The sequence below is a fragment of the Mytilus galloprovincialis genome, chromosome 1 (assembly GCF_965363235.1).
Source record: "Mytilus galloprovincialis chromosome 1, xbMytGall1.hap1.1, whole genome shotgun sequence".
NCBI classification, from domain to species: domain Eukaryota; kingdom Metazoa; phylum Mollusca; class Bivalvia; order Mytilida; family Mytilidae; genus Mytilus; species Mytilus galloprovincialis.
Genome location: NC_134838.1, coordinates 618,025 through 641,826, shown reverse-complemented (window position 1 = coordinate 641,826; position 23,802 = coordinate 618,025). Strand labels below are relative to the sequence as shown.

The 23,802-nt window shown below is 32.4% G+C and overlaps 1 protein-coding gene across 23 annotated transcripts in view; it reads left to right on the top strand.

Moving 5' to 3' along the window:
• Positions 1-23,802, top strand: part of LOC143062216 (muscle calcium channel subunit alpha-1-like) — a 157,440-nt gene that overhangs the window by 85,257 nt on the left and 48,381 nt on the right. For 14 of the 23 annotated variants that reach the window (XM_076234059.1, XM_076234000.1, XM_076234028.1 and 11 more), the window contains 14 exons: positions 3,332-3,435; positions 3,717-3,889; positions 9,191-9,272; positions 11,883-12,043; positions 12,741-12,966; positions 13,569-13,776; positions 14,542-14,662; positions 15,211-15,365; positions 16,061-16,173; positions 16,490-16,590; positions 18,078-18,246; positions 18,708-18,837; positions 19,576-19,635; positions 21,888-21,994. In XM_076234059.1, coding sequence (XP_076090174.1) covers positions 3,332-3,435; positions 3,717-3,889; positions 9,191-9,272; positions 11,883-12,043; positions 12,741-12,966; positions 13,569-13,776; positions 14,542-14,662; positions 15,211-15,365; positions 16,061-16,173; positions 16,490-16,590; positions 18,078-18,246; positions 18,708-18,837; positions 19,576-19,635; positions 21,888-21,994 — 1,910 coding nt within the window. The remainder of the gene's footprint in view (positions 1-3,331; positions 3,436-3,716; positions 3,890-9,190; positions 9,273-11,882; positions 12,044-12,740; positions 12,967-13,568; positions 13,777-14,541; positions 14,663-15,210; positions 15,366-16,060; positions 16,174-16,489; positions 16,591-18,077; positions 18,247-18,707; positions 18,838-19,575; positions 19,636-21,887; positions 21,995-23,802) is intronic. The other 9 variants (XM_076234072.1, XM_076234016.1, XM_076234008.1 and 6 more) reach the window with 5 other exon arrangements.

The window sequence follows — 23,802 nt, the reverse complement described above, 5'->3', positions numbered from 1 at the left end:
GAGAAAACTTCTGAACAGAAATTTTGATCTGATTACATATATTTTGAGAGGGTAAAAGCACAAGTTTACATCCCAAAAAATTTCTCTTTATTTTTCTGACATTTTTTTCAATAGATTGCTAGTAAACTGTAACAGTTTTAATATTTGCCACTCTCAATCTTAGATTTTACAGAAGCAAATATCCTTAATTTATGACCAAAAAAATCTCCAATAGATGTCAGCAAGTATAACAAATCAGTTCAGATATTCCTTCAAGGTTCCCTCTTGTTATCCTTAATTTTTCACTTAATTGTGACCCCCAAAAGTAAAACTTTTCATGAACTTTATGGCACCTCAAAGGTCAGAAAATTGCACTAATTTACTGAGACTCCATCATTATAAATAGATTAATTGATGGTGTTTTACCCCACATTCAGCACTCTTCGCTGTATCAGGCCTGATAGTTATTGATGGTGTTTTATCCCACATTCAGCACTCTTCGCTGTATCAGGCCTGATAGTTATTGTTGGTGTTTTATCCCACATTCACCACTTCGCTGTATCAGGCCTGATAGTTATTGATGGTGTTTTATCCCACATTTAGCACTCTTCGCTGTATCAGGCCTGATAGTTATTGATGGTGTTTTATCCCACATTCAGCACTCTTCGCTGTATCAGGCCTGATAGTTATTATACCCCACGCTACGAAGTTGCGGAGGGTATACTGTTTTTTGACCCGTCCGTCCGTCCGTCAGTCCGTCAGTCCTGTTTCTTGTCATCGCAACTCCTCTCAAACCACACAACAGAATTTCACGAAACCTTTTCAGATAATAAGGACATACTATGTAGTTGTGCATATCGACGGGAAATTGCGATTCAATTTTTTTTCTAGGAGTTACGCCCCTTTGAACTTATTTACTTTAATGTACTACTGCAACAGTTTGTCATCGCAACTCCTCTCAAACCACACAACAGAATTTCACGAAACCTTTTCAGATAATAAGAACATACTATGTAGTTGTGCATATCGACGGGAAATTGCTATTCAATTTTTTTTCTAGGAGTTACGCCCCTTTGAACTTATTTACTTTAATGTACTACTGCAACAGTTTGTCATCGCAACTCCTCTCAAACCACACAACAGAATTTCACGAAACCTTTTCAGATAATAAGGACATACTATGTAGTTGTGCATATCGACGGGAAATTGCGATTCAATTTTTTTCTAGGAGTTACGCCCCTTTGAACTTATTTACTTTAATGTACTACTGCAACAGTTTGTCATCGCAACTCCTCTCAAACCACACAACAGAATTTCACGAAACCTTTTCAGATAATAAGGACATACTATGTAGTTGTGCATATCGACGGGAAATTGCGATTCAATTTTTTTCTAGGAGTTACGCCCCTTTGAACTTATTTACTTTAATGTACTACTGCAACAGTTTGTCATCGCAACTCCTCTCAAACCACACAACAGAATTTCATGAAACTTTGTAGATAATAAGGACATACTATGTAGATGTGCATATCAATAGGAAATTACGGTTCAATTTTTTTTCTAGGAGTTATGCCCCTTTGAACTTATTTGCTTCAATGTACTTCTGCAACAGTTTTTCATCTCAACTCCTCTGAAAACACACAACAGAATTTCATGAAATTTTGTAGATAATAAGGACATACTATGTATATTGACAGGAAATTATTATTCAATATTTTTTCTTATATAATTTTTTTTTCTTATACTTATTTAATTTCTCCAATGACAATGTGGGGACGTGGGGTATGTGAGCGTGCTCACTAAGGTTCTTTAATTGATGGTGTTTTATCCCACATTCAGCACTCTTCGCTGTATCAGGCCTGATAGTTGTCGAGCCTGCAACTTTTGTTGTAGAAAGCTCGACATAGGGATAGTGATCTGGCGGCGGCTACGGCGGCGGCGTTAGCTAACTTCTTAAAAGGTTTATATTTTAGAAGGTGAAAGACCTGGAGGCTTCATACTTACTGTATATAGATGCCTCATGTTACGAAGTTTCCGTCAGTCACTTGTCCAATGTCCTTGACCTCATTTTCATGGTTCAGTGACCACTTGAAAAAAAAGTTCAGAATTTTTGTAATGTTGAATTCTCTCTTATTATAAGTAATAGGATAACTATATTTGGTATGTGCGTACCTTGAAAGGTCCTCATGCCCGTCAGACAGTTTTCACTTGACCTCGACCTCATTTCATGGATCAGTGAACAAGGTTAAGTTTTGGTGGTCAAGTCCATATCTCAGATACTATAAGCAATAGGGCTAGTATATTTGGTGCATGGAAGGACTGGAAGGTGTACATGTCCAACTGGCAGGTGTCATCTGACCTTGACCTCATTTTCATGGTTCAGTGGTTATAGTTAAGTTTTTGTGTTTTGGTCTGTTTTTCTCATACTTTATGCAATAGGTCTACTATATTTGTTGTATGGAATGATTGTAAGGTGTACATGCCTAGCGGGCAGATGTCATCTGACCTTGACCTCATTTTCATGGTTCAGTGGTCAAAGTTAAGTTTTTAAGTTTTGGTCTTTTTATCTAGTATTATATGCCAAAGGTCAGCTATATTTGGTGTATGGAAATATATTATGATCTATATGTCAGTCCCGCAGGTTTATTTGACCATGAACTCAATTGCACGGTTCATTGCACAGTGTTTAGTTTTTGTGTTTTGGTCTATTTTTCTTAAACTATAAGTAATAGGTCAACTATATTTGTTGTATGGAAGCTTTGTTAGCTGTACATGTCTGCCTGTCATGGTTCATCTGACCTTGACCTCATTTTCATGGTTCATTGGTCTTTGTTTAGCTATCTTGGTTAATGTTAAGTTTATGTGACAGCTGTAATAAAGCTTTATACTTAGGACTATCAACATAATATCAATGATTAGTAAAGAAGGCGAGACATTTCTGTGTGTGCACTCTTGTTATTGATGGTGTTTTATCCCACATTCAGCACTCTTCGCTGTATCAGGCCTGATAGTTATTGATGGTGTTTTACCCCACATTCAGCACTCTTGCTGTATCTTGCCTAATAGTTATTATTGGTGAGGAAGTTGGAGTATTCAGAGAGAACCACAGACCTTAGACATAACTTCTGGCATGAGTCAGAGTGAGGTTCAAAAATACAAATAAAAAAAAAAAAAAAAGCAAATGACATCAAAATTGCTCTCAACTCCTTACATGACTATATACAATGCTCTGGTAATGTAATTATGTGAACCCAGTTTTCTTTATTTCATCCTTAAACACATTATGTTGATGTTTTTACTTGAATAACTGATTGATTGTCTTAGAATAAGAATTTTAACTTTTTTATTTCAGATAAATGATGCGGTTGGCAATGAATGGCCATGGACATATTTTATAAGTTTAATTATTATTGGATCGTTTTTTGTACTCAACTTAGTTTTAGGTGTTCTTAGTGGGTACGTATGTCATTATATCTATTTATAGTCTCCTTGCTCCAAGTATTTTCAAGTTTATATAAAGGCAAATATTAAAGCCATCAAATTCAACGGGTTTTAAATTACTCAAAATAGAGAAAGAAATATAATTTTTCAATGTGATAGACTTAAAGTGTTAGAGGTTAGGTTGATACATTTTGTAATTAACACGAAGGATCCATATAACTAAAGTTTTCTTTCTTTGTGGGAATTTTATATTTGATATAATATATATAGCTACGGTACTTAAATTACTTGAACAGAGAATTTTCCAAAGAAAGAGAAAAAGCAAAAGCAAGAGGTGATTTTCAAAAGCTTCGAGAGAAACAGCAGTTAGAGGAGGATCTGCGTGGGTATTTAGATTGGATTACCCAAGCGGAGGATATCGACCCCGAGAATGAAGATGACGGAGAAGAAGGTGCTACTCCCCGCCATAGTGAGTATCAGAGGTCCCGTAACACAATGGCCAAATATCACATGAGGGCATCAGAAATAAAATAAACAAGTTCTTAAACAGAGATTAATAGAAGAAAATTATCATTCATATACTAGAGTCAAACTGTTTATCAGAAGCATAAACATTTGGAACTATTTTAGAAAACTATGTCTGCCCTTTATTGCAATATATATGGTTTAGTATACAGTTTTATGTATCATTGTGTTTGTTGAACTGTACAGGGGTTTCCAGAGGCGGATTTAGGGGGGGGGGCCCAGGGGGCCTGGGCCCCCCCTTTTTGGGAAAAAAATTGGTTGCTTATATAGGTCAGTCAGTGGGCCCCCACTTATGAAAATTTCTGGATCCGCCACTGGTTTCTTATATTAATAAACAATAATGATGCACTACCACCATGGACTGGATTCTTGTCTGAGTTTGTATAAAAATGGAATGGACTTATTTAATATGATTGTTTGATGTTTACTGTCCTGAGAAAAATACAATACATGACAAAGAACAATTTAGTAATTAAATTAATAAATCAGTATTTGAAATGCTAGTAGAAAATTTTGTCTACCATTAAAATCCAATTTTGGACAGGACCAGAAGTAATGCAAAAACAGAGAGCAAGGATTTCTTTATGTCTTATAACGTTCAGATGTACAGTATTGGCACAGGGATAGGATTATGTGGCTCTGTCAACCCAGACAGACTCCCTTTATGTCTATTAACGTTCAGATATAGAACATTGATATAGGGATTGGATTATGTGGCTCTGTCAACCCAGACAGACTCCCTTTATGTCTATTAACGTTCAGATATAGAACATTGATATAGGGATTGGATTATGTGGCTCTGTCAACCCAGACAGACTCCCTTTATGTCTATTAACGTTCAGATATAGAACATTGATATAGGGATTGGATTATGTGGCTCTGTCAACCCAGACAGACTCCCTTTATGTCTATTAACGTTCAGATATAGGACATTGATATAGGGATTGGATTATGTGGCTCTGTCAACCCAGACAGACTCCCTTTATGTCTATTAACGTTCAGATATAGAACATTGATATAGGGATTGGATTATGTGGCTCTGTCAACCCAGACAGACTCCCTTTATGTCTATTAACGTTCAGATATAGAACATTGATATAGGGATTGGATTATGTGGCTCTGTCAACCCAGACAGACTCCCTTTATGTCTATTAACGTTCAGATATAGAACATTGATATAGGGATTGGATTATGTGGCTCTGTCAACCCAGACAGACTCCCTTTATGTCTATTAACGTTCAGATATAGAACATTGATATAGGGATTGGATTATGTGGCTCTGTCAACCCAGACAGACTCCCTTTATGTCTATTAACGTTCAGATATAGGACATTGATATAGGGATTGGATTATGTGGCTCTGTCAACCCAGACAGACTCCCTTTATGTCTATTAACGTTCAGATATAGAACATTGATATAGGGATAGGATTATGTGGCTCTGTCAACCCAGACAGACTCCCTTTATGTCTATTAACGTTCAGATATAGAACATTGATATAGGGATTGGATTATGTGGCTCTGTCAACCCAGACAGACTCCCTTTATGTCTATTAACGTTCAGATATAGAACATTGATATAGGGATTGGATTATGTGGCTCTGTCAACCCAGACAGACTCCCTTTATGTCTATTAACGTTCAGATATAGGACATTGATATAGGGATTGGATTATGTGGCTCTGTCAACCCAGACAGACTCCCTTTATGTCTATTAACGTTCAGATATAGAACATTGATATAGGGATAGGATTATGTGGCTCTGTCAACCCAGACAATATTTACAGAAACAGTTCAACAAACACACTGACAGATTAAAATGTATCTCTAACTTTGATCATTTTACATAGTAGTTAATTCTATCAAATGCGACACAGTGTAGGGAAAAAACTTTTGATACATGTTTAAAACTTTCAATCATCATGCCTTGTCAGTCTAACAAAAACAAATTACTATTTCATTTTCTGTTGATTTGCTTATTTACTAATTTACTGTAAAGATTGGCTTTAATTTTGTTTTGTTCATTAAATTGATTTCATTCTTGCTTGAATATTTGGATTTTTTTTTGGCTTTTAAGTAAGACAGCTTGTTATCTCTAACTATCATGCTTCTAAACTGTATTGATGTTTTACTTGTTTTAAGTAAGAAATCAAATGTGCATTGAAATGATGAAAGCTTATGGAAGTCCTGCAATAGAAAGTCTTTGGTATAAACCATTGTTATGGCACCTCTGATTTTGGTGTGTTTTTATCCCTTTTGGTACAAACCATTGATTTGGGTGTGTTTTTATCCCTTTTGGTACAAACCATTGTGTATAGCACCTTTGGTTTTGGTGTGTTTTTATCCCTTTTGGTTTAAGCCATTTTCTTATGACACTCATGGTGTTATTTAACCCTTTTTACCTGCACATGGTCCTTTTGCTTGTTAAAACATGCCTTTATTCCATAAGATTGACAATTATTTTCACATGATGGAAGTTGTATATATATTGACAGTCAATCTGGCATCAATTAAATCTGTTATGTACTGTACAGAATCCATCTGCTATGTACTGTACAGAATCCATCTGCTATGTACTGTACAGAATCCATCTGCATGTGTTTAATATCTTTATGCATGAAGCATTCTGTCATTTAAATATGTCCAATCAAGGATTTCAAGAATATTGACTTGAAATATAAGCCATGATCTTATAGAGAGTTATCTCATTTGGTAATCATAACACATCTTATTTTTATTCCAATTGGAAATATAAAATTTAAATTGCAATTTTTATTTCAAGATATTAGTTGTCATTTGAATAACTTGTTATTAATATTTTGGATCAAACTTGTCAGTTGCAGCAGTGATTTTGACAGATAATAGTAGTCTCGATGATTGATACGATATTATATAGCTATAACCTTGTGAAGTAATAAATGGCAGCTTTTAAAGGGAAGAATTTTCCCTCTAAATAAAAGGAGAAGGGTGATAACCCATTTTCATGAAATTTATACAGGGCTATTGGGGATAATACTTGTCTTGATAATAAAAGAACTGGGCAAGATTAAAAACAGTCTTCAGGATAAACTTCTAAATGTACAGGCCCTGGGGTCAAATTTTGGAAAACTTTTAGTTAGATACTGTTGGCCTTTGGAGATGATCTTTACAGGCCTGAAAACAATCATACAAGCCTTGGCTGCTTGGCCCGTGTCTAAGAGGAAAGACTGTAAAGCTTTGACAATGGACTGACATTCTGTTATAAAAAGAAAGTATTTTTTTAGTTTTATCTGTGCTCTTCTGTAGACGAGTGCTTTGCCTGGTTTCTAAGAAGACTACCATTTCTCAGAGTTTTTATGTCAAACAAGACATATGAAGAATATAAAAGTATTTCCACTTGAACTCACATCAGTTATCTAGTCTGTGTCAATTTAGGTCACATTCAAGGAGACAAGTTGTAGAATACACATCAAATATGTAGTCTGTGCCAATATAGGTCACATTCAAGGGAGACAATTTGTAGAACACACTTCAGATGTTTAGACTGTGTCAATTTAGGTCACATTCAAGGGAGACAATTTGTAGAACACACTTCAGATGTTTAGACTGTGTCAATTTAGGTCACATTCAAGGGAGACAATTTGTAGAACACACTTCAGATGTTTAAACTGTGTCAATATAGGTCACATTCTAGGGAGACAATTTGTAGAACACACTTCAGATGTTTAGTCTGTGTCAATTTAGGTCACATTCAAGGGAGACAATTTATAGAAGTTAACATTTTTACTTAATATTCACCTTTATTTTGGTTCAGTTGTTATAAATGTTAACCAATTATAGACATGATAGAGGGTAACATTGTGTTGTGATGTTTATTTTTCGTCTAGAGACACACGCATGGTTTTTCCCCATTACTGAAGATAATATGATGTTTATACAACACACTAATATTTTGAATCAGATCTAAGGCTGATATGTTAGGGATTGTGAAAAGAAGCCTGAAGTATATAGGCTAATACATTTATTGCTGAAAATTTTATGAAAAAGGAAACTAAAAAAAATTTTTCAGATTTAAAAATTGTTGAAAAGATTTGTTTACATACTTGAAATATGTGCTTACGCAAAAAAAACATCTATCGGTTAATAGGCAGAATCAATTTTAGTTCCACTTCAATCACTTTGTTCTTTTTTTTAAAGTGTTTTGTGTTTTAGTGTAGAGGGCATTTTAGTGAAAATATCCTCCATTATATTGCTAATGTACAATGTGTTGTAGGACCAGATTATAAACCTATTTTAGCAAATATAGTAAAATTATCATTATGAAAATCGGGAGATGTGATATAATCGCCAATGAGACAACAATCGCCCATAGTTCAAATAAAGTTGACTTATCAATTATACGCAATCACACTGCCTTGGGTGATTAGAAGAACCCATACACTTTATCTGCAATGGGTCAGCTTTAAAGAGCCCACAAAACTTTACGAAAAACAAATTTGATAACGATGAACTAATGTCAACCACTGAACTTCAGGCTCCTGACTTGGGACAGGCACATAAAGAATGTGGAAATGACCGTTTTAGCAGAAAGTGAAATTATCAATGCTCATTTTAGCTAAAAAAATAGACAGAAGTTAATTCTTTTTAGAATAAATACATTTTAATATGAAGTCGGCACAATATAAAAAGTACCATGTCCATTCAAATATTAAAAGCATTAAAAGTCTAAATGTTCCAAGTATGGTTTAGCCTCAAATTTGTATTGCTCATTACATAAAGGGTAATGAACAACTGAACCATTATTTGTTCATTTTGAATTTCAATGAACTTCTGCCCAAAGCCTTTGTAGAAATCAGCAATATTTAGGCATCCTTTAAAAAGAAAATCTTTTGTCATATTAATGAAATAAAATGCCAAAAAAAGGATGAATTGTTTTGTAATTTTTTTTTTTATTTTAAATTAGATGAATTTACAATAAAATAGATATTTTCATGATTTTAATATTTTAATTGCAATAACTGTATAAAATGTCTTTGTTAGTTTATGAACATAGTTAATGTCACATGTACTTATTTAAATTTTGAGATGCAGAACTTTGACTTATTTTAAATCTTTTGATAAATTTCATTATCAAAAACAGTGTTGTTTTTATACTACAATAAAAGTATTTTTCAATCACTTATGATATCTTCATGACAGAACTCTCTTTCATAAAAGTGCATTAATAATTTATCAGCATGTTTTATCAAAATATTATTTATTTGAACAGAAAATGCCAGTGAAACAGCTTCAGACAAAACAGAAGATGTAGAAAATGGTGAAATACAACAAACATGGTGCATAAGGAAAAGGTAGTTCATAAAAATAAATCTTAAGTCTTGGGTCCTAATCTTTATACTACATCCCAGTGGCATGCCTAGTACAGGAGGACTACAGTCTTAACAACTATGATTCACCCAGACTTCCACCATCCTGTCACCTTAAAAATGCAATACAGTTGATACTATCGGGATAAGGTTAATCATTTAACTTAAATATTGTACAGATCTAAAAGTATTTTCTTTCAGAAACATGACAAATTTTAATTTCACTGAATGGCCTGTTATGCTGAGATTTTCTTATATTGATCATATTGATCTGCTTTTCAAAAGTGCATTTTGTATTTTTAAAATAAGTCAAATGATGTAAAATCTTGGGTTCCAATTACAATAAACAACAGTCTACTCATAGTATGAGAACATTCGTATGACAATTACTTTATCATTGAAAGTTACAAACTCTGTGATCTCAACACAGTATACTAGCCTCACATCCAATGAAGTCAGGAAGTCCAATATAGGTCAAATCAAAATATTGAAACTGTTTATGGTTTTTATACGACCGCAAAATTTGAAAAAATTTTCGTCGTATATTGCTATCACGTTGGCGTCGTCGTCTGCGTCGTCGTCGTCGTCGTCCGAATACTTTTAGTTTTCGCACTCTAACTTTAGTAAAAGTGAATGGAAATCTATGAAATTTTAACACAAGGTTTATGACCACAAAAGGAAGGTTGGTATTGATTTTGGGAGTTTTGGTCCCAACATTTTAGGAATTAGGGGCCAAAAAGGGCCCAAATAAGCATTTTCTTGGTTTTCGCACTATAACTTTAGTTTAAGTTAATAGAAATCTATGAAATTTTGACACAAGGTTTATGACCACAAAAGAACGGTTGGGATTGATTTTGGGAGTTTTGGTTTCAACAGTTTAGGAATTAGGGGCCAAAAAAGGGCCCAAATAAGCATTATTCTTGGTTTTCGCACAATAACTTTAGTTTAAGTAAATAGAAATCAATGAAATTTAAACACAATGTTAATGACTACAAAAGGAAGGTTGGTATTGATTTTGGGAGTTTAGGTCCCAACAGTTTAGGAATTAGGGGCCAAAAAGGGACCCAAATAAGCATTTTTCTTGGTTTTCGCACCATAGCGTTAGTATAAGTAAATAGAAATCTATGAAATTTAAACACAAGGTTTATGACCATAAAAGGAAGGTTGGTATTGATTTTGGGAGTTTTGGTCCCAACAGAATAAGGGGCCCAAAGGGTCCAAAATTAAACTTTGTTTCATTTCATCAAAATTGAATAATTGGGGCTCTTTCATATGCCGAATCTAACTGTCATGACTGTGTATGTAGATTCTTAACTTTTGGTCCCGTTTTCAAATTGGTCTACATTAAGGTCCAAAGGGTCCAAAATTAAACTTAGTTTGATTTTGACAAAAAATGAATCAGTTAGGTTCTTTGATATGCTGAATCTAAAAATGTACTTAGATTCTTGATTATTGGCCCAGTTTTCAAGTTGGTCCAAATCGGGGTCCAAAATTAAACTTTGTTTGATTTCATCAAAAATTGAATAAATGGGGTTCTTTGATATACCAAATCTAACCGTGTATGTAGATTCTTCATTTTTGGTCCTGTTTTCAAATTGGTCTACACTAAAGTCCAAAGGGTCCAAAATTAAACTTAGTCTGATTTTAACAAAAATTGAAATCTTGGGGTTCTTTGATATGCTGAATCCAAAAATGTACTTAGATTTTTTATTATGGGCCCAGTTTTCAAGTTGGTCCAAATCAGGATCTAAAATTATTATATTAAGTATTGTGCAATAGCAAGTCTTTTCAATTGCACAGTATTGTGCAATGGCAAGAAATATCTAATTGCACAATATTGTGAAATAGCAAATTTTTTTTTAATTAGAGTTATCTTTCTTTGTCCAGAATAGTAAGCAAGAAATATCTAATTGCAAAATATTGTGCAATAGCAAGATTTTTTTTTAATTGGAGTTATCTTTCTTTGTCCAGAATCAACTTAAATCTTTGTTATATATACAATATACAATGTATATTCACTTTTTACTACCAACTGATAAATTAAAATAATCTTTACCATTCAGTGATAACAAGCAGTTTTTTTACATCTTAATATTTTATGATGTATTTAAATGAGTAGTTATTGTTGCAAACTCCATTAGAAATTTTAATTGAGATTAGTTTTGGAATAAGGGAAAGGGGGATGTGATTAAAAAAATTGGGTTCAATTTTTCTCATTTGAAATTTCATAAATAAAAAAGAAAATTTCTTCAAACATTTTTTTGAGAGGATTAATATTCAACAGCATAGTGAATTGCTCTAAGAGAAAACAAAAATTTTAAGTTCATTAGAACACATTCATTCTGTGTCAGAAACCTATGCTGTGTCAACTATTTAATCACAATCCAAATTTAGAGCTGAATCCAGCTTGAATGTTGAGTCCATACTTACCCCAACCGTTCAGGGTTCAACCTCTGCGGTCGTATAAAGCTACGCCCTGCGGAGCATCTGGTTCCACTTTGCACTCTGCATTTAGATGTTAGCATTTCTTCTTGTTTAAATACAGTCTAAAATCATGATTTAATTTTTGTCATACATGTTTCATTTATTTTGCAGTCGTAGATTACGGAAGTTAAATAGACGTTGTAGAAGATTATGTAGAAAATTAGTGAAATCTCAAGTTTTTTATTGGCTTGTCATTGTGATGGTGTTCCTGAATACGTGTGTTTTAACATCAGAACATTACGGACAACCTGATTGGTTGGATGATTTCCAAGGTAACATATCTCAAATCTAAGTATTTACAAAATAAAATTAAAAAGTTCTGTGTAACAACCTGATCGATACATACATAGGCTGACACCATTGTCCTGTATATATAGATATAAGAAGATGTGGTATGAGTGCCAATGAGGCAACTTTCCATCCAAATCACAATGTGTAAAAAGTTATAGGTCAGCCTTTACCACAGAGCCTTGACTCACAGTGAACAGCAAGCTATTAAGGGCCCAAAATGACCAGTATAGATAAAAAAATTTAAAAAGAAGAAAAGAAAAACCCACACAACATATTTTTTAGGAGAAATAAAAATAAGTAAGGAATAGACCATGATGGACAGAGATGTAATCTTGACCACACCATTATGATATTAATGATCTATTAAGGACAGTTCAATGACATTCCACTACAGTTGTAATAAAGAATTACTAAAAATATAGTCCTGTAGTTTCTACAACCTGAAAATTGAGGCATTTAAGAATATATAGTGAAAAGATATACAAAATTGAAAGATTATTGTTATATTCCTGATATTTATGTTTGGCTTTAAGCTATAGAACAACATGGAAAAGCTAAAACCACTGTCTTGAAATCAAATAACTCATGAAACATATTTTTGTTATATTATGAATATCTGAGTTGAGAACTGTTTTGATTCTGTAAATAACTAATCCTTTTTTTTCTTTTCTTTTTCAGAAGTTGCCAATTTATTTTTTGTTGTGCTATTCACATTAGAAATGTTTCTCAAAATGTACAGTTTAGGCTTCCAAGGCTATTTTGTGTCTTTATTTAACCGTTTTGACAGTTTAGTTGTGTTATTCAGTATAGTAGAAGCCATCTTAATATTTACTAATGTAATGCCGCCATTAGGAGTAAGCGTGTTACGTTGTGCAAGGTTACTTAGAGTATTCAAAGCTACCAGGTATGTAAAGATATAAAGTTTTCCTTCTTAATTATATAATATTAAACAAGGAGATATTGTATGATAACAAGTGAGACAATTAGCCACCAGATTCCTTAAGAAGTGGATGTAAGCAATGTTTTTTTTTACAATTTTAAAAGCTAAAGATAAAATATATATATTTATGTATGTAAACAGATGTTTGTGACAGTAAAACCATGTTTTATGTAGACAAAACTTAAATTACAATTAAGTTATCTCCGCTGTTATACAAAAACTAGTCCATATTCAGTTTGAGATGTTATTTAAGGGAAACAATCACATTAATCCAAAATTTTGTACGACATTGTTGTGGAACCTTACAAAAATGACCTCATCGATACGTCAGACATTTTGTATCTCTATGCATGCTTCAAAAGGAAATAAGATAAAAAAAAATAAAAAAGATAATTCTATATGAGACAACTGCTTTTTCTGTTTATTGAGGGAATCCCATACTTCATGAATTCAAGAGACAACTCTCCTTATTTGCAAACTTTTACCCTTTTAACATATATGATTGACGATTTAAAATGGTGATTACAAATTAGTTTTATTTGAATGTAACATTTTCTCTGCCACAGGTATTGGGCATCACTGCGTAACTTGGTAGCGTCACTGTTGAACAGTATGAGATCTATAGCCAGTTTACTCTTGTTGTTATTCCTTTTTATTGTGATATTTGCCTTATTGGGGATGCAGTTATTTGGTGGGAATTTTAACTTTGACAATGAACCTAAACCTCGCAGTAACTTTGACAGTTTCTGGCAGTCAATGTTAACAGTGTTCCAGGTAAGATTATTCTGTAGACATTCTGTGAGGGCGGATAACTTTAATTGTTCTATCGGTTCACTTTAACCAAACCTCGCAGTAACTTTGACAGTTTCTGACTGTCAATAATAACAGTGTTCCATGTAAGATCATTCTGTAGACATTCTGTGATGGCTGTTAAATTCATTTATCCTATCTGTTCATCTTTATGTCAATCAAATGCACAGTCTTGAAGGGTGAGCTGACTTATGAACTCAGAGGGATTATAGTAATTAGAAGTATAGCCAAGTCACTCATCACATACAACGTTTTGTTTAATTTCTATACTGACAGACTGGATATTTGTAATTTTAACAATTATTAAACTGTCATAAGCATGCACTTTTTTGTTTGATTTTAATATGATGTATTAATCACATGCAAAAAGTGTTAACCTTAAAAGTTGGTGTGCAGTATAAGTATTCAGTATCAGGTTACTCCTATATTGATTCAGTATTTTTTGTCCATTTATTGTACGTTTATTTTCTCATTTGTTCAGATCTAATTTTAGTGATGAAGAACAATTCATTATTTTTTTAGCAACAAAAGGATGAAAAATGTAATATAAATGTTTAAAACAAACTCATCATAGATGCCAGGATTAAAGTTTGTATTTACGCCAGACACGTGTTTCTTCTTCAAAAGACTCATCAGTGACGCTCGAATCCAAAAAAGTTAAAAAGGCCAAACAAAGTACGAAGTTGAATTTTCAGTAATTGTTAAAAGGTAATAATTTTTGTATTATAGATCCTGACAGGAGAAGATTGGAACGAAGTGATGTATAAAGGAATTGATGCTTTTGGTGGAGTGAATAAGATTGGTTTTCTTGTCTGTTTTTATTTTGTTATATTGTTTATTTGTGGTAACTGTATCCTTTGTTTTCACCATGATCAGAGTATATGGGATCTGACAAACAGACAGAAATCCAACAACACAAAATAACCAAAATACATCTACAGGGCTATATACAGTCTTAATCTATAGGCAATATATTAATAACCAAAATACATCTACAGGGCTATATACAGTCTTAATCTATAGGCAATATATTAATTTCTAAATCATTCTAAATAGAAATATTAAATTTCTACCATCAAAACCAAATTCTCCAAATACTTTATACTATGACTTTTATGATGATGTCAGGAAAAAGAGCTGTTTCTGTTAAGATAAAAAAAAAAACAGTAAAAAAATAGAAAAGAGAGACTTATGGTATATATGTTGACCTAATGAAACTTTGAAAGTTATTTATATTGTTAACATGAAGATGAAGAAAGATATTTTAAAACAAACTGTGTATACGAGACAATAAAATAAGCCCACTTTAGTGATATGAGTTGTCTCATTGGCAATGATACCACATCTTCTGTTGTTGATATTTAGTATGATATGTATTTGCCTTAACCTATATGTTAGATATATTGTTGAATGTGTTCTTGGCCATTGCTGTTGATAACTTGGCTGATGCTCAGAGTCTGACGGAGATTGAGGAAGAACAAGAGGAGGAAAAAGAAAGAATGAGATCTATACGAAGGTCAAAAAGTAGAACACCAGATGGAGAGAAGGATATGGTAAGAGTTTGTTCCTATTTGACAGTATTACAAAAAGTATATACAATAGGAATGTTATTGAGACAATGGTAAGAGTTTGATCCTATTTGATAGTATAACAAAAAGTACAATAGGAATCTTATTGAGGCAATAGTAAGAGTTTGATCCTATTTGACAGTATAACAAAACGTACAAGTACAATAGGAATGTTATTGGGGCAGCAAACTAAGTTAAAAACTTCAAAAACAAAAAGGAGACGGACATCTTTGTACACTTTATATTTTAAAATCTCAGATAAATGAAATGTTACAATGAAATTAATGTTTTGATCTAGCCAATTAAATTAGTGGAAAAAATACTATGAGGTCTAACAAAAAATATAAGATAAGGTAAAAGAAACAGCAGCCAACAAAACTCTTCACTGAAAAGTAAATATTGAGCAACATTTTCCTCTGCAAAAACCAGTAATAAAACTTAGTAGAGGATATGAAGGTAAATGAGTTATATACAATTTGATATTTTTATTTAGCTTTATTTCTACAAATTTACAAAATTTCACTTTATTGCTGAAAAGTTGAATGTTTTCTTGTTTATTATAACCCAATGTTGATATTTTGATTATCAGCCTGATGAAGATAAGCTAGTAAAGGGGGAGGGGATCCTTAGGGTTGAATGTTTTCCTGTTTATTTTAACCCAATGATGATGTTTTGATTAGCAGCCTGATGAAGATGAAGGTGTAGGAGGTATGAATGAAGAAGGTACAGTGGAATGTGAAGACTTGGGGAGACTCTCCAGGAAACCAAGTGCAAGGTCAGCTAGATCCTACAGGTATATTGGATCCTAAATCTTTGTTCCTAGTCTCTTTTTCCTGGTTAACAAATTAATCTTTCTATTAATAGATCAATAAGCAAAATAAAAGTGGTGAAAAATTATAAATATTTGTTTCATATAAATTAACATCGATGAATAATCCTCTCTATAATACCAATCAGTGAAACAAACTTGCTGAAAATGTGTTCAATTAGCACAGATAACAATCACTAATACTGACATTCTTATGCTGTGTTATTTTTCCCATGTATAGAATTATACCTGCTCATTGATAATATCTATGAGAATAATTCCCAATAATTCTGTTTAACAGGAAAGATGACAGTCCTGAGCCACACAGAGTACGAATGGATAACAGCGATGGATCCCCAGGGGAGTTCCGTGACAGCCACCAGATACCCATAGAGGGTAATGGTAAACTCCTCTTTCTATGTCTCTTATACTTACATACCAAACTATTAACCATCTGAAGTCAAGGTTACAATTTATAATATAACCCCAGGGGAGTTCCGTGACAGCCACCAGATACCCATAGAGGGTAATGGTAAACTCCTCTTTCTATGTCTCTCATACTTACATACCAAACTATTACCCATCTGAACTCAAGGTTACAATTTATAATATAACCCCAGGGGAGTTCCGTGACAGCCATCAGATACCCATAGAGGGTAATGGTAAACTCCTCTTTCTATGTCTCTTATACTTACATACCAAACTATAAACTATCTGTAGTCAAGGTTACAATTTATAATATAACCCCAGGGGAGTTCCATGACAGCCACCAGATACCCATGGAGGGTAATGGTAAACTCCTCTTTCTATGTCTCTTATACTTACATACCAAACTATTAACCATCTGAAGTCAAGGTTACAATTTATAATATAACCCCAGGGGAGTTCCATGACAGCCACCAGATACCCATAGAGGGTAATGGTAAACTCCTCTTTCTATGTCTCTTATACTTACATACCAAACTATTAACCATCTGAAGTCAAGGTTACAATTTATAATATAACCCCAGGGGAGTTCCATGACAGCCACCAGATACCCATAGAGGGTAATGGTAAACTCCTCTTTCTATGTCTCTTATACTTACATACCAAACTATTAACCATCTGATGTCAAGGTTACAATTTATAATATAACCCCAGGGGAGTTCCGTGACAGCCACCAGATACCCATAGAGGGTAATGGTAAACTCCTCTTTCTATGTCTCTCATACTTACATACCAAACTATTAACCATCTGAAGTCAAGGTTACAATTTATAATATAACCCCAGGGGAGTTCCGTGACAGCCATCAGATACCCATAGAGGGTAATGGTAAACTCCTCTTTATATGTCTCTTATACTTACATACCAAACTATCTGTAGTCAAGGTTACAATTTATAATATAACCTATTGGTTTTTGTAGATCTTGACTTTAAAGTAACCAGCTATAATTGGTTCCCTACCGACAAAGTCTAAAGAGACTATAGGTTTTCATTCTGTTTGTCAGTCTGTCTGCCTGTCTGTCTATCTGTCAGTCCTTCAAATCAGTTTTCCACATTTTTTATGTCACTGCCATAGCGGAGGGGGCATGAAGTTCGTATATACATATATTTTCACCTATTAGCGGTGAGTGATTAGAAAACCTGCAAATTTGAAGTTGAAATAATGGTCCATATGCACCATAAATAGAATCATCAGTAAGGAAAAAGGATTTTAACAACATAATTAAGAAATCAGTAATGATATAACTTAACTTTTATTTAATAATGGTGAATTAGATGTCAGTTATTTAATAGTGGTGAATTAGATGGTCAGTAACAGAATGAAGATTAATTGAATTGACTATAAATTACAAAACTTGCTAACAAAACCCTTCAGTTTATTCAGAATTATTTATATATATTTCAGAAGAAGATGAAAATCAGAATGATATGGAAGATGACGATGAAACAATTGATGAGGAAGATGAATCTCATCATTCTACAGCACGTCCTCGTCGTATCACAGAAATACCCAACGAAAAAGTCAAAATGATTCCGGAGGCTTCATCATTATTTGTCTTCTCTAAAACAAACAAGTGAGGACACACCAAGTTTTACTTTTGTTCCTTCCATGAATAATAGTCCTTGATTCATTGGATATTGACATTATCATGGTTTCTTCACATAACCCATATGTTACTTCCAGTCCAATTGTTACTGATGTCAAATTTAAGGTCAAGTTCCATATATTCTTTTTTTGGGGGTTATCCTTGAGCCATTGTATAAGATACAAAATTGTGTGGGTTTTGACTGTACAGTAACCTATATATAGAATAAAACATTTTGTGGGTTTTGTTATTCCATGCCCATATATAGAACACGATATTATGTGGGTTTTTTTAAAGGCTGTACAGTGACCTGTTGTTTATATCCTTATACTTGATTTAAACCAAATAGTTCTTTCAATGACAATTGTACCACAATATCTTCATTTTATAGTGTCAATTGTGAATTAATTTGTTGTTCCTTTCCTTAATTGAGGTGTTTTGTATTTCAGATTCCGTATAATATGTCACAAGATCTGTAACCATCCATACTTTGGGAATGTTGTATTAGCCTGTATAATAATCAGTAGTGGTATGTTAGCTGCTGAAGACCCGCTAGGCTTTGATAAAAAGAGAAACAGTGTAAGTATTACTATTATGTCTGTTGTTCAAACCTGTATGGTTCCTAGGGGGTCAGTAGTGAACCTTATAACAAATTTATCGCACACAGGACTTTGACAGATGTTTTTTTTCGAAAAATAAACAATGAAATAAAACAACATCAATAGAAGACTTCACCATTAACAGGAGATGTGACTTTATGAACCCCCTATGAGTTTTAATAACCCACTATATACTGATGCATAGGGGTCAGTCACCATGTTGTGACGTTTAACCAATCACACTGTCATAATTTACCTTCAGATTAAAATTGGCATTAAGTTGATTACTGTTACCTTTTCAAAATTCTTACTAGACATTGGACCATATAGATCAGGATTATTTCTTCCTTTCTTACTAGACATTGGACCATATAGATCAGGATTATTTCTTCCTAAAATACAAACATGTACATTAATGAAATAATTTGTTTTGAGTGAATGTACTATATCAAAACATTTGATCTGTTTGAATGTTAAATGTATGTCTCCATATCAGTCTTCACGCTGAACGGCAGCTCAGGCTTGTAAAATTGCTCTCGGGCCTGTAAAAATCATATCTACAGGCCAACAGAATCTAACCAAAAATTTTCAAAAATTGAGCTCCGGGCCTGTAGATTTAACAGTTCATCGCGAAGACTGCCATATTGTTAGGTTGTCATTATGACTCATTTTCTTTAATAAATGTTAATTTTAAAAAGTTTCTACTTTCTTATTTCAGATTCTCAATAAATTTGACTATTTTTTCACCACTGTATTCACTATTGAAATTCTCATCAAAGTAAGTATTGTAGGATTACCTAGCGTAGCATGTGATAGCTTGAACATTAAATTATTAGATATATAAACAAAGGGAAGTAACCCAATTGAATTTTATGTTCCACTGATACATTTTACAGTGTGCATTTGAATTTTTCTGATTTAAGCAAGAAGACACATTAATGTAAGATTAAAATTAGAATGTTGGATAAAAACTTCAAAAATTTCTCATCAGGATTTTTCTTCCTAATGTAATTTAAGAACTTTTGTTTAGAAATTTCTGACTGTTTTTTCAGTCATTTTGGTAACCATAAGAATGATACAGACAATTGCATCATTGTCATTCCTTGTACAAATTAGAGATGAATCCCCAGAAAACAAACTTGACAATCAGTGTTGAAAAAATAGAATGACAATTAAACAGTCCATGGTGAACAATCTTTTTTTGAACTAAACATTGTTTTGTATCTTATTTTAATACAATGTGCTTCTTTTGCTTTAAGAATGCTCTAAATCCAAAAAAATGTGTTTGCACATGCGTATATTGACTGCTGCAGAATAATGAATTCAATCAAATTGTCATGCATTTATTATATTTTCTTAACCTAAAACACTTCCAAACTCTTAAATGATGCACATGTTGTTACTAATTCATTTATTATGACTGTAATGTGTTGCATTGGGAAATTGACATGTTTGACCTAGATGCTGGCTGTTCAAAACTCCCCCTCTGAAAAATCCCATTGCCAGTTGCTTGCTGGTCCACAAACAAAAAAAGGAGGTTTGTGGAAGAGCCTACACAAACAAACTACACTGATAACAATCTGACATAGAAATTGCCCTAATCATACCTTCCAACTTTCACGATTTAGGCGTGTATGTCACGATTTTGACCCTTTGTCACGATTGCACGATCGTGATAGTGAAAAATCCTCTATAACACGATTTTGTGAAAATCTACACGAAAAATATGATGGTTCCCGATTTTGAACTGTGTCCAAGGAAGACATTCGTGTTCAGCCAATCAAATTCTATGTTTCTTGTGATCAAATTAATCAGCCAATCAAAAACGTTTTCTCTCAAGATAATTCTAACATCCTAGATTTTGAACTGTGTTGAATTCCTCTGACTTTTAAAATCGTGAACATGGCAAATGGTTTTTCACCTGCAAGGAGGTTCTTACACAGAATAAGAATAAAAGCATGGCTGATTGACAAACTTCAATGATGCAGTACTACCATAAAGATAATAAATAGTAGTTTATTCACTAATTTATTGATATTACACTTGCTGTAACAAATGTTATTTATGTATTTATTCGTTTAATGTACTATTCTTTATTTTTCACATGGACAAAACAAAAAAACCCACATGAGGAATCCCTTAAATGAGGAACTTGCCTTAGTCAAGGGGTCATTTTACTTCTGTGAAAAATAAAAATGAAAAATGTATAGATTTTTATTTAACTTGCATGTAAAAATGGGAAATTCTGACATTATATATAGAACTACTTTTCTAAATGTAGGGTCCAATTATTTTGAAAAATAAAGAAGATATACATGATATATTTAGGCAAAGAACATACCAAAATTCTTGGACATGTGTTGACCATATTATACCAGATAGATCATAAGATGTATAATTCTTTGGGAAAAGTTTCTTCAAATAATATGAATATGTGCTCACTTTTACTAAAAAAAAAGTGGTTTTTAATGTCCTTACATTGAGGGGATACCCCTAGGTGTTGTTCCCAACCTGATAAAGGTCTTTCTTTGTGCATTATTTTAAATTGGAAAAGTCAACAATTATTTAATATCCTTACACATGAAATTAATTCCTGGTCTTGCAGCTACATGTTCATCTTTTCTACTGATATATAATAACTAGAATCATGCAAATAAACTTAAGAAAAAGGCATGTAAGCTCATCTTACAAATATGACACTTTTTCTATACCACAAAACAGCACACGCAAAATAGTCGTCGCAAAGAATTGTAACCTTTGAAATTGTTGTCGCGCACTAAAACCCCCATGGGCACTTTCAAAACTTGGCAGGTATGCCTAATTGTCCTAATCAAAATCGAAATAATTGATGCAAGCTATACTTTATTGTAGTTTTAACATGGGTAGGCATTATATTCGTATAATTTGAGCCCTCACTATCGCTCGGGCAAAAATATTCGCTATATAATGCCTACCCTGACCCATGTTAGAACTACAATAAAGTATAGCTTGCATCAATTATTTCTTAAATATGTTTTTTTTTCTTTTCAGATTGTAACTTACGGTCTGATATGGCACAAGGGATCATTTTGTCGTAGTTTCTTCAACATCTTAGATTTGATTGTAGTTGCTGTATCATTGATATCTTTTATATTCCAGTAAGTAATTCAATCTATGGTCTGTCTATTGACCAATGTCAAACAGAATAAACACATTAGCAGCAATGCCCTCTAAATATCTTCAGACTTATTACTTAAGACTTTAAAGTGAAAGTTGAAATCAGTTTCACGGATATATTGGCTGTAAAATATTAATCCATCATTTTCTCTTATCTGAGTTCTGGTAGCCTCAAGTATAAATATTCCTATGGCCATTTTGGGCATTTATCCCTCTAACAAACTATATCCAATCAATTAGGAAATATAGATGTTTTTCTTGTCTTATATAAGATTATAAATATTTTTTGTAAAAAATGAATATCATTAAAATTAGTTATTATGAAAAGATTTTAATTTGAAAGAGAGCAAAAAAGAAAACATTATTACAGTGACTTGACTGATAGTGTTGCTATCCAACAATTGCAATTCATTCAAAATTTTGACCAAATTGCAATTTGTTTTATTAAACCAAATTGTTCAACTGGTCAGAAATTTGAACAAATTGTTCAGTCAAAATGTGAAAGTGCAAGGTGATAAAATAAATCATACTTACAATCCTTTAAGACTTTAACTCCACTGTGTTGATGTTATATTTAAATTAGTTTATCAATCTGTATAGGTATATATAGCTATTACCATACTAAAGGTGAACTGTTTTATTTGTAATTGCTATAAAAATGTCCAAACTAAGCTTTTATATAGTTTTTCTTTCAAAATGTATTCTATATTCATAAGAATCACACAGTATATGAATAAAAACATCATATTCAGTAAAATAATTTGTAAAATTGCAATATATTTGTAGGAAGGGGAGATAATCTTTTTTGGTTTCAAAAAGTCTTTATTCAAAAGAATAGTATTTTAGGTTATTTCCCCAAGGAAACTTATCAATAGCATATTGTTATTTCACATATAGTTTACTGAATATATGATGTATTATTTTAAATGATATATGATTCTTATAAATATAAAATCCTTTTCGAAAGAAAAACTATATAAAAGCTTAGTTTGGACATTTTTATAGCAATTCAAAATAAAATAGTTGACCTTTAGTATGGTAATGGCTATAATATAACATATATGATATAATATATCAATACAGTGGAGTTAAAGGCTTATAGGATTGTAAGTATATTTTATTTTATCACCTTGCACTTTCACATTGTGACTGAACAATTTGTTCAAATTTTTGACCAGCTGAACAATTTGGATTAATAAAACAAATTGCTATTTGGTCAAAATTTTGAATGAGTTGCAATTGGTATAATTTTATTATATCATATATGTTATATTATAGCCATTACCATACTAAAGGTCAACTATTTTATTTTGAATTGCTATAAAAATGTCCAAACTAAGCTTTTATATAGTTTTTCTTTCGAAAAGGATTTTATATTTATAAGAATCATATATCATTTAAAATAATACATCATATATTCAGTAAACTATATGTGAAATAACAATATGCTATTGATAAGTTTCCTTTGGGAAATAACCTAAAATACTATTCTTTTGAGTAAAGACTTTTTGAAACCAAAAAAGATTATCTCCCCTTCCTACAAATATATTGCAATTTTACAAATTATTTTACTGAATATGATGTTTTTATTCATATACTGTGTGATTCTTATGAATATAGAATACATTTTGAAAGAAAAACTATACAAAAGCTTAGTTTGGACATTTTTATAGCAATTACAAATAAAACAGTTCACCTTTAGTATGGTAATAGCTATATATAACTATACAGATTGATAAACTAATTTAAAAATAACATCAACACAGTGGAGTTAAAGTCTTATAGGATT